The sequence below is a fragment of the Salvia splendens genome, unplaced genomic scaffold, assembly GCF_004379255.2.
Source record: "Salvia splendens isolate huo1 unplaced genomic scaffold, SspV2 ctg799, whole genome shotgun sequence".
NCBI classification, from domain to species: domain Eukaryota; kingdom Viridiplantae; phylum Streptophyta; class Magnoliopsida; order Lamiales; family Lamiaceae; genus Salvia; species Salvia splendens.
In genome coordinates this window covers 1-17133 of record NW_024599475.1, presented here as the reverse complement: position 1 = coordinate 17133, position 17133 = coordinate 1, and the positions used below count along the sequence as shown (strand labels likewise).

At 41.2% G+C, this 17133-nt stretch overlaps 2 protein-coding genes and 1 non-coding gene across 5 annotated transcripts; 1 reads left to right on the top strand and 2 right to left on the bottom strand.

Moving 5' to 3' along the window:
* Positions 1 to 369: 369 nt before the first annotated feature.
* Positions 370 to 6243, bottom strand: LOC121791383 (protein HIRA-like). Of its 3 annotated transcripts, XM_042189349.1 has the most exons (10): positions 5488 to 6236; positions 4682 to 4957; positions 4307 to 4558; positions 3819 to 4216; positions 2730 to 3720; positions 2297 to 2498; positions 1946 to 2186; positions 1737 to 1859; positions 1307 to 1421; positions 370 to 1214 (listed from the first exon to the last, which is right to left on the bottom strand). In XM_042189349.1, exons 1-10 carry the CDS (start codon positions 5593 to 5595, stop codon positions 780 to 782), a joined length of 3141 nt encoding a protein of 1046 aa, XP_042045283.1. In that variant the 5' UTR covers positions 5596 to 6236; the 3' UTR covers positions 370 to 779. The 3 variants fall into 3 exon arrangements, with proteins under 3 accessions (XP_042045283.1, XP_042045284.1, XP_042045285.1); XM_042189350.1 differs by lacking the exon at positions 5488 to 6236 and having other exon boundaries at positions 4307 to 4561; positions 4682 to 4787; XM_042189351.1 differs by lacking the exon at positions 370 to 1214 and having other exon boundaries at positions 1307 to 1413; positions 5488 to 6243.
* Positions 6244 to 9101: 2858 nt separating this feature from the next.
* On the bottom strand, positions 9102 to 9208 carry LOC121791384. Its single transcript, XR_006048557.1, has one exon. It is a non-coding gene; the product is annotated as a small nucleolar RNA R71 (small nucleolar RNA).
* Positions 9209 to 13356: 4148 nt separating this feature from the next.
* Positions 13357 to 14083, top strand: LOC121791382. Its single transcript, XM_042189348.1, has 2 exons — positions 13357 to 13399; positions 13509 to 14083. Exons 1-2 carry the CDS (start codon positions 13357 to 13359, stop codon positions 14081 to 14083), a joined length of 618 nt encoding a protein of 205 aa, XP_042045282.1.
* Positions 14084 to 17133: the final 3050 nt, after the last annotated feature.

Genomic DNA, 17133 nt, shown 5'->3' with positions numbered 1-17133 from the left:
CCCTCACTTAGAAACAAAAATCATGGGGTAGGACACAATGATGATGGTCGTCACCAAGGTCGGAAGATAGAAGCAGTTTAACAACCCTCACTTGCAATGAATGACAGGCGAAGAACAAAAATAAAACTCATTCCCAAATGGTTTCTTTCTTTCTTTCTCATTATAAGAATATATTACCATGATAACTTTTATTGAAGAGTACCATTGGCATGCATCCAATAAAAATGAACCTTATCAATTTGGTAATTATGATTTGGACACTTCAACCAAATATATGGTGATAAATTGGGCACATCAACGATAAAAAAAAATAAAAAAACCGATCTTGAAACAATGCAAATGCTCTCTTAGGCTATGTCTAAAACCGTAACCAGAAAAATGGATGACCGGTAACTCGCAGAAGCAATCGAGCTCTGATGAGGCTCGACTGCTTCTGCGACCCTTGTCATAAATTATGCGAAAATTATGCGTTTTTAGAGACATGTCACTCACCGACAAGCTTTAGAGTAGAGTTTACTTTACAGCCTATTTGAAAATTGGGAACCTAAAGTTACATACAGAATTTAGCTAAATGTATGACACAATTAGACAAAAATGAAAGACGAAATGATGATCTAGTCTACCCGAGTACCTCAAGTGTGCGACGCTCTGTCAGCTGGAGCTTCGAATGCAATAGCTCCCGTTGGTAACAAATCAGTGCAAGATTCTGAGATCCAAGAGAAGAGCAGAGAAAGGAGAGTGGTCGACATTAGCATTTAGGGTTTGGTTGTCAGCCGGGATCAAGAATCCTTCTCTTTTGGAGATGGGGCGGGATTTTCCACTTGATCCGAGGCAGGGACGTCTATGTCCATTTGCTCTGTTGCTTGGGGCGTGTTTGTAACAGAATCTGCTTGAGGTTGTGTCGTCGTTGTGACAGGATCCATTTCATCGATAGCCTGCAGAGTATGATCAGCTGGCTCGACAAGATTCTCTCGAGAGGTCTCTGCTGGATCAGAATCTTGTTTGTCTACCGTAGGAGGATTGGAATCCATTACATCTTTCGCGGGCTGGGATAGTGCAGTTAGCTGTGGTGGATTCTTCGGCTCAGAGTTGGTCTCAGCAGTGTCGTATTCAGATAGGAGATCCATGAACTCGTTGAGCAGCCGTTGGACTTTCCTGTTGGATGCCATCGCTGGAAGAATGTCTTCACGGAGGAGCTTGTGCTTATTCATTCCCTGACAAACCAACAGAGGATTGCAAATCAAAAGATGCACAATCGTGTCGAAAATAAACAATCTTCGAAACAAAATTAAGAACGAGGCCTTACAAGAATAGAAGGGTCCCAAAATGGTGATTTCGAATCTGATCCAGATTCAGCCATTCCGATGGGAGGTCCGAGAAAGTTCTCACAAACTTCTCGTAAGCGGGATTCATCTGCCTCCCTACAAAGTTCTCACAGTAAGCCTACAAAATGTGTGGCAAGCATAACATAATGCACAGCAAGATCAGTAGTAATTAGCATTTGCACTCGTAAACGTTCTCTATTTTAGGTATCAACACGATCTCGTGATATTTTTTCATACCAATGTCCCGACTATAATGATCTCTCTTGTTATTGTTTCTAATTTCATTTTGTACACACTCCATTCTAGTAGATATACCGAGGAAGGAAAGTGAGAATAGCAGAAACATTTATCCGGAGACTTATCCAATCGACTACCACAGGCAATACGACAACTACGAAGAGCACACCATACCTTGCTAAATAGCGAACGTAAGACAGAAGACACTGGCGATATTCATTAGGAGAATTCAAAGCCAAAGCAGATGCCAGCTGAGCTTCCAAATGAGCACGTGTTTGCATTCCGTCATCAGTCACTCTGTATTACAACAATACGGTTTAAACAAAAAATCGTTTATGCAACCACAAAATCAATCATTACATAGACAAACGACGCATTCAAACCTGCTCCACCCCGGTTTCCGTGCCAGATATTTCCTGACATCAACCTGTAACGCAGCCAGCTCACCACCAAGAGCAGGGCCTAGGGTCCAGGAGCTAGAGAAATTCGAAGCAGGAAAACAATCATCTGCGACTCTCAGCCAACACTTGAGACTCATGTCAAATAAATACGCATGGCGTGTGGCCAAGACAACGAGGGGAGAACCGGATTTTGATAATTTTGCAGATATAACTTTAACTGTACCTGGATGAATGAAAAGAAGAGAAACATTAACAGCAATTTCTCACACGTTTAACATAATCGAACTGCTATAGTTAAGCTATTTTTTCAAAAAATCAGATTTCGTGGCTTACCAGCATCGGATTTGAGATCCGTTGTTACCAGTGAAGCTAAGGAATCCTGAAGTAAACACGTCTTGTTGAAAAGATCCCAAACATACAAGGACGCCTTCCTTGTGACAACTAACAACTTCCAGAATTCATCACAATCGATAAATACAGCTGCAGAACCGATCATCAGGGTTGGCATGGCACGCCTCCCACATCTTGTGTAAACCTTTACAATGACGAATATTTGCAATCAATAAATAGAACTAATATTTATCACATCATTCACGCAGAGAGAAAAAAATGTGTGCATAACAAACTATGCTCACATGGCTTGTAGACACTAAATTACGACACATTTGAAAACACATGATTTTTAACATCTAACAGCATGTAATTACATATAGAACGCGTAATAAATCTTCTAAGTAACATGAAATTGGGAAGTAGAGCTATAAACCTGGAGTGATCCATCTTCACAACCAACAGCCCAGAAGTTCGAATTTCCAGACAAGACAGTGACCTTCCCAGAGATCCTGTCGGACCAAAGATTCTGAGACCCTCGTGTACAAGAAAGTTCTGTTTCTCTGATCGTTAAAGTGTTTCCTGCTCCCACAATATCGTTAACTGCATGCTCTCTCGGACGGGCTTCCATGCAAATTGCATCTTCCCCTTGTTTGTTATCAAATACTCGTATCGAAAGGATACTACTACCAGAAGGTAGTTGACCAACCTGCTCAACATTATAGCTTGTGTCTTTACTCCCAGAGGCAGGAACCTTCTCGATAATCAAGTTTTCACTAATAGATGCTCTAGCCGTGACACCAGAGCGCTCTCTTAGATCGGCACTCCCGCCTACAACCTTTCTTATTGACCCTTCTCGACTACCATTACCAGTATACATCACTCCGTTATTGTCCTTGCCATGATCTGAAGATTTCATAGCTAACGGAAGACCTTCAGAGTGATGATCAATAGATGTTGTCTCCTGATGGGCAGTGACACCAACTGCTTCTGGTATTATCCTTTTCCGACCGTCAGGGCGTCTATATTCTTTCTGCCTTACAGGGGTTGACATCCGAGCTGAGGCCACCTTATTCGATACATGACCGATAGCTTCATCAATTTTCTTTCCAGCATTTACAACCGTCTTACTAATTTTTTTAGTGACTCCTAAATCAACTGAAGGTTTCAGAGATGCCCGACTCTCTGGAACAGCCGTATGCGTCTTTTTATTTGGAGTTTGCTTCGCAGAAGCTGCTTCAAGCAATAACTGTGCAGGAGTCTCAGCTAAGTTTCCCTGCCGACCTCTGACATCGCCATAGCGATTCCTCTTCAAATCATCTACTTCAGCATCAGTCAGTTTATATCCAATTTCACTCACTTCAAAATGGAATGTTGCCACTGTCCCATCCAAGGAACAAGCGAATAACGAGTAGCCATCAGGGCTCCTGCAATCACCAGTAAGATGCAAATATAAGGATGCAGCTAACAAAAAAGGAAGCACAGCATCGATGAATTAAGAAAATGCACACTAAATTTAAATTACCAGGTGAGGTCCACCACACTTTGAAAGAAGAAATGCTTTGCCACGAAAAGAGGTCTCGGGCTAGTTGTAGTCCATACAGTTATGGTGCGGTCCTGACTTCCTATTGCAATAACATTATATGGCGTTGAATCTTTTCCTTCAACCTTTGAAGAGCCATTGCTCCAACCAACCGGTGAAGTTTTTAAGTCCTCGGAACTAGAGGGAGTCCTCCGAAACATTGAATGGTTGAACTTAGCAACAATTATTGGTGCGTTATGTCCTAAGAAGTCAAATGTGGCGGACCATTCTCCTCTCTCGAGAACAGGTGCAGAATGCCTGGGCTTCTGAAAACCATGAGTCGTAGTTACAAAATGACCACACGGTGACCAGTCTAGCCGTCTGAAGAAGGTGGAGCCAAGCTGAAAATGATAATTCAAAGTATAGCATGTAAATGGTGGGTAGAAGGAAAATGAAACAAGTATACATTTTACTGCCGTTCATTAACTTACAGATTTAGCCCAGTGACCATCGGTTTGATGAGCAAGGCTCCAGTCACTTGTTCGCCAAATTATGACAGTCTTGTCATCCGATTGACTAGCTATAAATGACCCGATAGGATCCCAAGCTACACCCTTTACGAGACTAGAATGACCACGTAGAACTGCAGTGCATATTCCGTTACTCATGTCCCAAACATGAATGGTGTTATCCAGACTCCCACTGGCCAATGTCGAATCATCAGGAGACCAATTAAGATCCACCTACTTTAAGCATAGAACAAAATTAAAACATTGATTAGAGCACACAACAAAATATAATGAACAAAAGGTGCCAATGCCTGCAAGATTTAGGCTAGCAACAATACACAATAGCACTTGTATTACCACATCAGCAGTGTGCCCTCTCAAAGTAATGGCAACTTTCCAGTTCTCAACATCAGGTGGTTCGCCACTGCCAAACTCGGTGGTTCCCGAGCCAGGCTTCCGCTCGTGAACAAGAATAACTTGATCGTCAGATCCAGATGCAATATACCGCCCATGCTTAGCCCACCTAACACAGTTAACAGACCCAAAATGGTCCCGCAAAGTTGCCAAAAGCTTCGAAGCCGAATCATCTTTCTGCATCTCTCTGCCAACAGACTTCGTGTTCCAAATGCGAACCTGAGATTTTAGCCAACCACATTATTAAGAGAAGAGAACTCCAGCGGAATTTCAGTAAATAAAATACATAATTATAATAAGATTTCTCAAGCTACTAAAGTAATTGTATAATCCCAAATCCACACACAATAAACGGGAGATTGAAACGATAAACCATGGATTCATCCGTGATTTACCTCCCATAGACATATGTATAAAATCAAGATAGTTTAGAGCTGTAATCCACAAAATGTCCCTTAGTTTTAAGCTTTCTTGAACTTATTCTCAGCAAGCTAACCAACAAAGACACTTGCTGGTTCAAGATTCATAAAAGTTCAGCATAACTTTATCAATTCGAATACATACAATCGATTACTTGAACATCAAATGCCATATTAAAAATACATCACTGCATATTTCTCAATAACTGAAACTCTGCACGTCTCAACTTCTAATGTTCCAACAGAAACACATTACCACAAAATAGAATGCTGAAATTACAAGCTAAAGTTTTGAAGATAGAGAATACATTACAGAGGAAGATAGCATACCTTGTGATCACCACCACCAGTTGCAAACCTGAGGCCACCAGGCTGAATATCAATGGAGAAAATCTGAGTGGTTCCATGCTTAATCCAGCTAGGTTTCTCTGCTTTCATCTTTAACCACTCCAAAAAAGCTTCACCTCAGAAACCTAATTAATTTTAGGAGAAAATTAGGGAATTGAATAAGGGTTTTTCTCTCACTTAAAACCCTCAAAACCCATCCAAGGTCATGCCTTGCAACTCAATCAGATCCCAATGAGTACCTAATAACTCTAAATTGGGAACTCCCTCAAACCCAGAAATTCAAGACTCGAACAAATTCATGAATGAATTCAGATTAGGCGGAACATTCCTAGCGGAAAAGGGGGAATAGGGGGAAAAAGGAAACGTTTTCGAGCAATTAGCAATTAGAGAGAATATTATTGAATAAAAAAAGAAAAAGAAAATCTTGAGTTTGGGAAATTGGGAAAAGGTTTGAAACTTCGATGACAGAGAAAAACCCTAGTAAGAATTTGTGTGGGTTAAGTAAAACAGTGTAAGAATTTGTTGCGAAGAACAGACAAGAGGCGAATTTTCAATGAGAAATGCTTTAAAAGTAATTCCTTTATTGCAAAACACAGAAAAGGGAGCTCAGTTATTGAAAGAGAATCAAGGCATCCAAAGAGAAAAAAGCAAGAACCACCGATTTTTGTATTTTGTAGCAAATAAAATGATATAAGTATTAATTATCTTGGTTAAATAACTTGGTTGTATGTATGTTCAGCACGTGCTTCAAAACGTCTAATTACTCTGAAACTGAGTTTAAACAAAGTGTACCTGTGATCTTTGTAAATGTCATGGAATCTCTTTCAATTCACAAATCTCAAATCATAGTTACACACTACCACATCACCAATGAAGTTGTTAATGCATTGAAAATTGTAGCTGTGTTATATAATGGTGGGACAGTTTTCATATTACATGAATGCGCCTAACCTGTTTGATGAATTTCTGTAGAGAGATGTTTCTGATACAACCATTATGCTGTCAAGAATGGAAATTTGGATAATGAAGAGAGTGTTTCATGAGATCAGAGTGAAGAACGTTGCTCACGGATTGTGCTGTCAAGAAGATGTCGGAACTGTTCTCGGCCCGTTTGAGGGGTGCAGGATATCAGCCAGATACGAATGATGTACGCGATGATATTTATCAGAGGGACGAACAGAAGGAAGCCATCCTTTCTCGGCTCGTCCAAAGGCCAGCTATTGCATTTCGGTTCGAATAGATTCCACCACTTCAGCAGAGGCTTATGATCTTTGATGCGTAGCATATTTCTGATATTTTTTCCCCTAAACTACACATTTTTATGTTAATTATAACTCATCAAGTTGTATTTGTATTGAAGTTTAGGAGGGTTGGAAGCTGGAAGTTCGCCGGGTGGAATTGGCAAAGCATGCAAAGATCAGAAAGTTCGCCCGGTCGGGCGATTATGAGCTTCAAAACGCCCGGTCGGGCGAAACACGTAAAAGCATGAGGAGAGTCCAGAAAGTTCGCCCGGTCGGGCGATTCTTCAAGACACAAAACGCCCGGTCGGGCGTTTTCCGCGACGCACCCAGTAGCAGTTCGCCCGGTCGGGCGATTATCCCTTCTAATTTCGCCCGGTCGGGCGTTTGGTGACTCTAACTACAAATTGACGGTTTCCTCGTGGGCGGTTGCTGGAAGAAAAGAAAAAGGCTGCAGGGGATTAGACGTGGGGGGACGTTTTTTTTGGCAGGGAGGAGAAAAAGAGAGATAAGAAAAAGGAGAAAAGGAGAAAGGGAGAAAAGAGACGGCTAGTGACAGAGGAGAGAGAGATTGATTTTGGGGAGTAATTTTGGAGACTTGAGATAGGAAAAGTGACGTGACAAATTGACAGAACATTCCAAGTCAAAAGCTTCATTTCCTTCATTGCTTCATGGATCAAAGGGTTTTCTATCCTTTTGTAATTGCTTCTAGTTTAATTATGATTGGCTAAAAATTTAGTGTTGCTCCAAACATGTAATCGGATAATTTGTTCGTGTGATATTTTCTATGTTCTTCTTTATCTTATGATCGTCATTTCCACAATTTTAGTGATTAAATCTATTACTTTTGGTGCACCTTTTGTAGTAGATCTTTAGACTTATTTGAATGTCTCTTTAACTTTGAATAAGTTGGATTATTGTGGTAATGAATTATCAATTAGATTTGTTCAAATGATAATTTGATAATGGATTTCTTGTGCTTATAGTAATTGATCTTTGAGTCTCGCGCTTCCGTAGGGTCCATAGATTAATGAAAATTAGTTTATAGAATATGTGTTCAACTATTCTTCAACTATTGTTTGTCGAGCATGTTCAGTGCTAGCATCGAGAATTGATTTCATAATCCCATAATTCATAAGATAGAGTTGGACATTAGAATAAATCAATGTTTTATTCGTGAATGTTTGGAGTAACAATTTCTTCTCTTCATTCGTCTAGCTTATTTAATTTCTTGTAATTGTCGTTACATGATCTTTAATCAAAATCTTCAAACTAAAATCCTCTTTAGTATGGGTTTTCTATGTTTTAGAGTTAAATAATCTTTCCTTCCCTGTGGATCGACACCTTAAATTACTACACACGAAGCTGTAATCTTGCAGTGAAGTGGTAATATTTGGGTTAATTAATTGAACTTGAGTGATACTTTTTCTATTGTAATAAGCCTAAAAATTACACATCAAGTTTTGGCGCCGTTGCCGGGGAAGGCAATAGATTGTTTAACTTCTAGTGTGTTTATTTTTGTGTTATTTTTATTTGATCCTTCTTTTTATTTTGTAGGTACTCATTTCGTTTTCTTTAGAGGTGATAGCTATCTACCACGTCTGGACTTGAAGACGAAGGAGTATATTTTCTAGGTGACATCTTTTAACTCTTAGTTAGATAGTTTAGTTTTCACTTAAGCACACACGTTTTATAGGACTTACCCCGAAGTTGTCGAGAGGTCTCGCTTTCGGTAATAGGAATATATTGTGCTTGGTGTATTTTCTGTTGTGTAGGTAAAATTTAAAAAAAAAAAAAAAAAAGTGAATGCACACGCGATCACAGGGTACACCACCGTTTGGACTACTCTGTTATCAAAGAAGAAGTAAGGTCAGAGGTTCAGAGTTTGAGATATTCCCGGACTATTCGAGTCCATTCAGAAGTAACCGACTCTTTGGTGAAGAAAGGGATCAGGATTCAGACGGTGAATCAATGGCAGATCACAATGAGATTCCACCACCCGTGGTGAGGTTTGGCGACACTCTGAGATCGGGAATTGAGCACCCGGGGGAGTTCGCTTATGCAAACGACAACGTCAACATTCCACCTCACTACATTAGTTTGGTGAATGGAGGAAATCTTTTCCACGGACGGGATGAGGAAGATCCGGTGAGCCACCTCAATGCCTTTTATGAGCTGACAAACTCGCATAGACCTCCAAATGTGGAGCATCATCGGATTAAAAGGGCCCTATTTCCATTCTCGTTGAGGGAGAACGCAAGAGCGTGGTATGACTCACTCCCGGGCTACAACATAGCAACGTTCCAAGAGTTGAAGACGTTGTTCCTCTTGGAATACAATTCTCCTATGAAGATTGAGAAGTTGAGAGAGGAGATCACCTCTTTCCGACAGAAGTATGACGAGTCCTTCGCGGAAGCATGGAAGAGATTCACGGAATTGATAAGGAAATGCCCAAGTCACGGACTAGCTCCGGGGCATGACCTTTTGAAGTTTTACAAGGGACTCAACAGTGAAGGTACGGGATTGGTGACTGCAGGTTCGAATGGGAACCTAGATGATTTAACTCACGATGAGGTGAGAGCCTTGTTTCAAAGGTTGGCCAATAATCAAAGGAATTGGCACAATCCAAGGCGAGGAGCTGATAAGGCAGGAGATACGTTTGGTGCTACAAAGGATGCGGAGAGAGTGACCGCAATTGAGGCTCAACTGGCGGACATTAGCACTCAAATGTCATCGATGACAAAGGCAGTTAAATCTCTTCAACTGACTCCTCAACCCCAAGCTGTGACGGTGCTGAGATGTGGGTTGTGCCAAGGCGGGCATCATACTGATCAGTGCCCAAGTCTTCAAGGACCACCTGTGGAAGATGTGAACTATATTGGCAACAATCGCCAAGGGTTCAATCAAGGCAACCAATATAACAATCAGCAAAATTGGAGGCCTCAACAAACGGGATGGAATCAGGCTGGTCCTAGCAACAACTCGGGTAACCAATGGAGGAACAATACTCAACCCCCGGGTTATGAGAAGAAGCCATCAGTCGAAGATCAGTTGGGACAGATTCTCTCTTTTATGAATAAGAGTCAAAAGGAGAATGAGAATTTCAAGGAAAGAACAGTGGAAAAGTTTGGACAGATGGAGGCGACAATGAGGAATCTCGAGACTCAGATTGGACAGCTTGCCACGGCATCACACACGAGGATTCCTAACACCATCCCGAGTAATACTGTACCTAATCCTAGAGGCAATGAACAGTGTAAGGCAGTGACTTTGAGAAGTGGTCGCGAGTTGGATTCGACACCATTAATGGACGGCCAAGGTACTTCCGATATCTCACACGCAGGGGCGGATGAGATGTTAGGCTTGCATTCCTCGCACGCAGGGGCGGACGAGGCATGTAAGGGAAGTCCCGCGTTGGTGCAGGGGGCCCAACATGGTCAAGAACAGGCTGCATCCGGCAGCAAGGAACATGGTGAAGAATCCGATACAAGTGGAAAGTGTTCAGCAGAAGAGAAGGGTAAGAAGATAGTGGAAATGGAGTCAAAGAAAAAGATATTGACAAGTCCAGCACTAGATCCGAAAAGCAAGTTCAACTTCCCCGATCATATTCCTCCTCCACCATATCCAACCAAGAGGAAGAAGAGGGTCCCCAAAGAGAAAAGCTTTGAGTGGATGATGAACGTGATCCGGAAAGTTAATGTGGATGTATCATTGGTGGACCTCTTCACTAATTTCCCCAAGTTCTCCAAGTTTTTCAAGGATATGATGGCAAACAAGGAGAAATTGCAAGATGAGGGGATAGTGGCCTTGAGCATGAATTGCTCACAACTGATTTCGGGAATGATGCCAATGAAGAAGAGGGATCCGGGAAGTTGTGTGATTCCTTGTGAGATCGGTAACACAATCTTCACGAAATGCTTATTAGATCAAGGATCGGGGATCTCACTGATGGCATTGAAAACTGCACGTGCCATTGGACTGGAGAACAGAATGGAGCCCATCGACATTGCTCTACAGTTGGCTGATCATTCCATCGTGAAGCCCACTGGAATAGTAGAGGATGTCTTGGTCAAAGTCGACAAATTTATCATCCCCGTTGACTTCATAGTCTTGGACATGCCCGAGGACAAAGAGGTACCAATTCTTTTTGGTAGACCATTTCTTGCGACGGGAGACGTGTTGCTTGGGGCGAAAGACAACTCTGTCACGTTTAGAATTAATGGTGAGCAAGTGACCATTAATGTGGAGAAAGCGATGAAGCATCCTAGTGATGCAAAAGCGTGTTTTAGAGTTGATGTCCTTGACAAGTGCATCTTTGATAAGATGTGTTGCTCGGCTAGAATGGAAGGAAGTGTATATGATAAGGGGAGTTTGGAAAGAGACTTTGGTTCGACAATCAAAGTAGATTTTGATGAAAGTGAAGATGCTCAAATTGATCAACCAAGTCTAGAAAATGAATGTGTGGTGGATACTCTTGTAGCAGATGTGAAACCTTCAATCGAAGTACCACCAAAGCTTGAATTGAAGCCACTCCCAACGAATCTGAAATATGCCTTCCTTGGTGAGGAGGAAACTCTACCGGTAGTAGTATCGGCTTTGTTGAATAATGAAGAGGAATCCAAGTTAATAGAGCTATTGAAGTCGCATAAGCAAGCTCTAGGATGGTCCATAGCCGATATCAAAGGGATTAGCCCCGCAATATGCATGCATAAAATCTTGATGGAAGATGGAGCTAAACCGGTAAGGGAGAGACAAAGAAGGTTGAACCCACTCATGCAAGAAGTGGTGGAAAAAGAGGTGAAGAAATTGCTGAAATTTGGGATGATCTATCCCATTTCCGATAGTGAGTGGGTCAGCCCGGTGCAATGTGTACCGAAGAAGGAGGAATAACCGTGACCGTTAATGAGCAGAATGAAGTGTTAGCAACTCGATTAGTAAACTCTTGGAGAGTTTGCATGGATTATAGAAAGTTGAACACGGCGACGAGAAAAGATCACTTTCCGTTGCCATTTCTGGATCAGTTGCTCGATAGGATTGCGGGTTATTCCCATTATTGCTTTCTAGATGGATATTCGGGGTACAATCAGATTGCAATTGCCCCGGAAGATCAAGAAAAGACGACATTCACATGTCCTATTGGTACTTATGCCTTCCGCCGGATGCCTTTTGGTTTGTGTAATGCACCGGCTACATTTCAACGTTGCATGATGGCAATATTTTCTGACATGAATGAAGACATCATGGAGATCTTTATGGATGATTTCTCCGTCTTTGGGTCCTCATTTGACCTTTGCTTGGAAAATTTGAGACGGGTCCTACAAAGATGTGAAGAGTCGAATCTCGTGCTAAATTGGGAAAAGTGTCAATTCATGGTCAAAGAAGGCATAGTGTTGGGACACAAGGTGTCGGAGTTGGGATTGGAGATGGATAAGGCTAAGATTGATGTGATCTCGAAGTTACCTCCCCCAACGAATGTGAAGGGCATCCGTAGTTTCCTGGGACATGCGGGATTCTACCGACGGTTTATAAAAGATTTTTCAAAGATTGCAAAGCCACTTTGCAACTTACTTGAGAAGGATGTCAAGTTCGTCTTTGATGAGAAATGCCTTGAGGCATTTGAATTGTTGAAGAAAAAGCTAGTCGAAGCACCTATTATTATCACACCGGATTGGTCGAAGCCATTTGAATTAATGTGTGATGCTTCGGACTATGCTGTGGGGGCCGTTCTAGGCCAAAGGAGAGACAAGGTCCTACACGCCGTCTACTATGCTAGCAAAGTACTCAATGAAGCTCAATTGAATTACACCACGACGGAGAAGGAAATGTTAGCAGTAGTGTATGCCTTTGAGAAGTTTCGGGCATATTTACTTGGCACGAAGGTGGTAGTGTTCACGGACCATTCAGCTATCAAATATTTGATGAATAAGAAAGATGCAAAGCCTCGGTTGGTGAGATGGATTCTCTTACTACAAGAGTTTGACGTGGAGGTTAAAGACAAGAAGGGGACCGAGAATTTGGTAGCTGATCATTTGTCTAGACTAGAGGGATTGGAAGAGACGGAAGATGAGAGAAAGAAAAGGATCAATGAGAAATTTCCCGACGAGCAAGTGTTGCAAGTGGAAGCTCGGGAGCATATGTGCCGTGGTTTGCCAATTTGGCGAACTACCTTGTCACGGGTATTATACCAGAAGGGTTGTCTTCTAACCAAAAGAAGAAGTTTTTGAGTGACACCCGCACATATGTTTGGGAAGATCCATTTCTCTTCCGTATTTGTAGTGATGGAGTGATTCGAAGGTGTGTTGGAGAGCATGAGCACCTTCAGATTTTGTCTGCTTGTCATGATTCTGTGTATGGCGGCCACTTTGGAGCACGTCGAACTGCGTTTAAAGCTTCAGTCAGGATTCTTTGGCCATCGATCTTCAAGGATGCAAAAGCCTATGTCGAGAGATGTGACAGTTGCCAAAGAACCGGCAATATCTCGTGGAGAAATGAAATGCCGATGAATAACATTCACGAGGTAGAACTCTTTGATGTTTGGGAATAGACTTCATGGGACCGTTTCCCAAGTCTAATGGGCAACAGTACATTTCGTAGCTGTTGATTATGTGTCCAAATGGGTAGAGCAGTGCCTCGGCAACCAATGAGCTGCCAAAGTGGTATTGAAATTTATCAAAAATTACATCTTTAACCGCTTTGGGACACCTCGAGCTATAATCAGTGATGGAGGAACTCATTTTTGCAATAAATTGTTTGAAAACCTCCTAGGAAAGTATGGTGTCCAACACAAGGTTGCTACCCCTTATCATCCCCAAACAAGTGGTCAAGTTGAAGTCTCCAATCGTGAGATAAAACGGGTGCTTGAGAAAGTGGTGAAGCCGTCTCGAAAGGATTGGGCTCAAAAGTTAAATGATGCTTTGTGGGCATATCGAACGGCATATAAGACCCCGATTGGAACTTCGCCATATAAGTTGGTGTTCGGAAAAGCTTGTCATTTGCCGGTAGAACTTGAGCATAAAGCCTGGGCTTTGCAAAAGCTCAACTTGGATTATGATGCTGCAGCCGAGAAGAGAATGTTTGACATGAACGAAATGGATGAGTTTAGGCTTCATGCTTATGAGAGCGTAGATCTCTACAAGGAGCGTGCGAAGAAGATTCATGATGCAGCCATCAAGCCTCGTCATTTCCATGAAGGACAACTGGTCCTTTTATACAATTCTCGGCTCAAACTGTTTCCGGGCAAGCTTAAGTCAAGATGGTGGGGTCCTTATGTGGTGCACAAGGTGTACCCCTATGGCGCAGTGGAAATTCGAGATGAGAAGATGACAACATTTGGAAGGTGAATGGCCAACGCTTGAAGGCCTATGTTGGAGTTGAGAGTGGCATGGAGGCAAGAGAACTGGCTACACTAGTGGATCCAGAGTGTAGAGCAAGAGAAGAAGAAGGTCGAGCCAACGACTATAAACAAAGGCGCTGATTGGGAGGCAACCCAAGTTTTTATTTTTCTTTTATTTTTGATTTCATATGTGGAGGTTTTGTTTGCTCAGTTCTTTCCTCTAACATTTATTTTGAATTGAGTGTTTCTTTTTGTAGGTTTTGTTTCTTTTTGTAGGAGCAACATGAGATGTGATTTATGTTGGAGCTTAGGAGGAAAGGATGCACACCCACAAAGGAAATATACCCACCCACCCACCCGAATGCACTATGAACGACATGCTAAGTTTGGGGGAGTTTTCTTTCCTTTACTTTTTATTTGTTCCTTTGCATGCATTGAGGACAATGACGCATTCAAGTTTGGGGGTTGTTTGAAGTGAATGATTTTATGCATGATGCATGTTGTTGGGTGTATTGTATGCTAAAATGTTCTTGAATCATGTATTGACGGGTGCATGCTTTATCTTCGGCTTTCTGGTTGGGAATTCGTGCTTGATTTTACTTGATCTTTGAAGCTTATGAATGGAATGGGTGCATGAATCTATTTGAAAAAGCATGTCGTGATTACATCCGATTTCTTGAGTTGAGGAGAGTGTGGAAATCGCATGACTTGTGGAAATTATGTTGGATTGATTTGCTTATCAAGTGAAGTGCTTGCGTTCGTTTTGTGTTAACGATTTGGGAGGATAAGGCACTAGGATGAACTCCATAGCCAAATGATCACATGCCTAGTTCATCAAATGATCCCCTAGAAGCCACCTTGAGCTTAATTCCTTATTCTTTGTGTAAACACTTAGCCAAACACTTAGTCATTAAATAAGCCTAATTTAGCCTCATCAATGGACCTTGCTACTATTTGGGTGCTAATACAAGTTGAACTTTGTGTTTTGAGTTGAGTGTGGGTGGTGAATTGTAAAGAGTAGTCATTTCTAGACTTGATGTAATGTGAAAAGAATGAAGTTCTTCTAAAAAAAAAAAAAAAAAAGGAGAAAAAAGACGACCTCCAAATTTGCAAAAGTCGAGGTCTTACAAAAAAAACAGAAAAAAGAAAGAATAAGTTTGATGGAATAAAGATAGAGCTTCTATATTTGTTTGATGTAATCTTGTCTAGAGTAGATCTCAAGTTTGGGGGAGTGAAAGTTTGGTTGTAATGTGTAAGTTTTTATTGTTTGATCTTTGAAGGAAGTGTAGGGGGGAAGAATTTGGCACTAAATGTGTGTAGCTTTTGAGCTCACTATCCATATTTATCCTACCTCATCCCTAGCCCCATTACAACCTTGAAATAAGACCTTGGACCTAATCGTTGATGCTTGTGGATGTTGTGTAAATAGCTTGGTAGAGTTAAAGAAATTTGATTTGAAATCTGTGAGTCTATGTGATTAGTAATGCTTGACGAGTCAATGATGACGGTTTGAGTTGTATGATCTTATGCTTGGACTTACTTTGAAATGCACCTTGACTTGAAGTTCTAGGTGATAGGTGATTGTTCTTGAGAGTGGGAATTTTGATTGGAATTGTTGGGGGTTTAGACTTTGTCATTCACGTCCCTACATGATTCTTTGTGATTAAAACTCGTTGTGGGTTAGACTTGGTGTTGAGTTATTGTGCTTAAAATAAACCTTGCTCGAGGGCGAGCAAGAGCTCAAGTTTGGGGGTATTTGATGCGTAGCATATTTCTGATTTTTTTCCCCTAAACTACACATTTTTATGTTAATTATAACTCATCAAGTTGTATTTGTATTGAAGTTTAGGAGGGTTGGAAGCTAAGTTCGCCGGGTGGAATTGGCAAAGCATGCAAAGATCAGAAAGTTCGCCCGGTCGGGCGATTATGAGCTTCAAAACGCCCGGTCGGGCGAAACACGTAAAAGCATGAGGAGAGTCCAGAAAGTTCGCCCGGTCGGGCGATTCTTCAAACACAAAAACGCCCGGTCGGTGGGCGTTTTCCGCGATGCACCCAGTAGCAGTTCGCCCGGTCGGGCGATTATCCCTTCTAATTTCGCCCGGTCGGGCGTTTGGTGACTCTAACTACAAATTGACGCGTTTCCTCGTGGGCGGTTGCTGGAGAGAAAAGAAAAAGGCTGCAGGGGATTAGACGTGGGGGACGTTTTTTTTTGAGGGAGGGAGAGAAAAAGAGAAGATAAGAAAAGGAGAAAAGGAGAAAGGGAGAAAAGAGACGCTAGTGACAGAGGAGAGAGAGATTGATTTTGGGGAGTATTTTGGAGACTTTGAGATAGGAAAAGTGACGTGACAAATGACAGAACATTCCAAGTCAAAAGCTCATTTCCTTCATTGCTTCATGGATCAAAGGGTTTTCTATCCTTTTGTAATTCTTCTAGTTTAATTATGATTGGCTAAAAATTTAGTGTTGCTCCAAACATGTAATCGGATAATTTGTTCGTGTGATATTTTTCTATGTTCTTCTTTATCTTATGATCGTCATTTCACAATTTTAGTGATTAAATCTATTACTTTTGGTGCACCTTTTGTAGTAGATCTTTAGACTTATTTGAATGTCTCTTTAACTTTGAATAAGTTGGATTATTGTGGTAATGAATTATCAATTAGATTTGTTCAAATGATAATTTGATAATGGATTTCTTGTGCTTATAGTAATTGATCTTTGAGTCTCGCGCTTCCGTAGGGTCATAGATTAATGAAAATTAGTTTATAGAATATGTGTTCAACTATTCTTCAACTATTGTTTGTCGAGCATGTTCAGTGCTAGCATCGAGAATTGATTTCATAATCCCATAATTCATAAGATAGAGTTGGACATTAGAATAAATCAATGTTTTTATTCGTGAATGTTTGGAGTAAACAATTTCTTCTCTTCATTCGTCTAGCTTATTTAATTTCTTCTTGTTAATTGTTCGTTACATGATCTTTAATCAAAATCTTCAAACTAAAATCCTCTTAGTATGGGTTTTCTATGTTTTAGAGTTAAATAATCTTTCCTTCC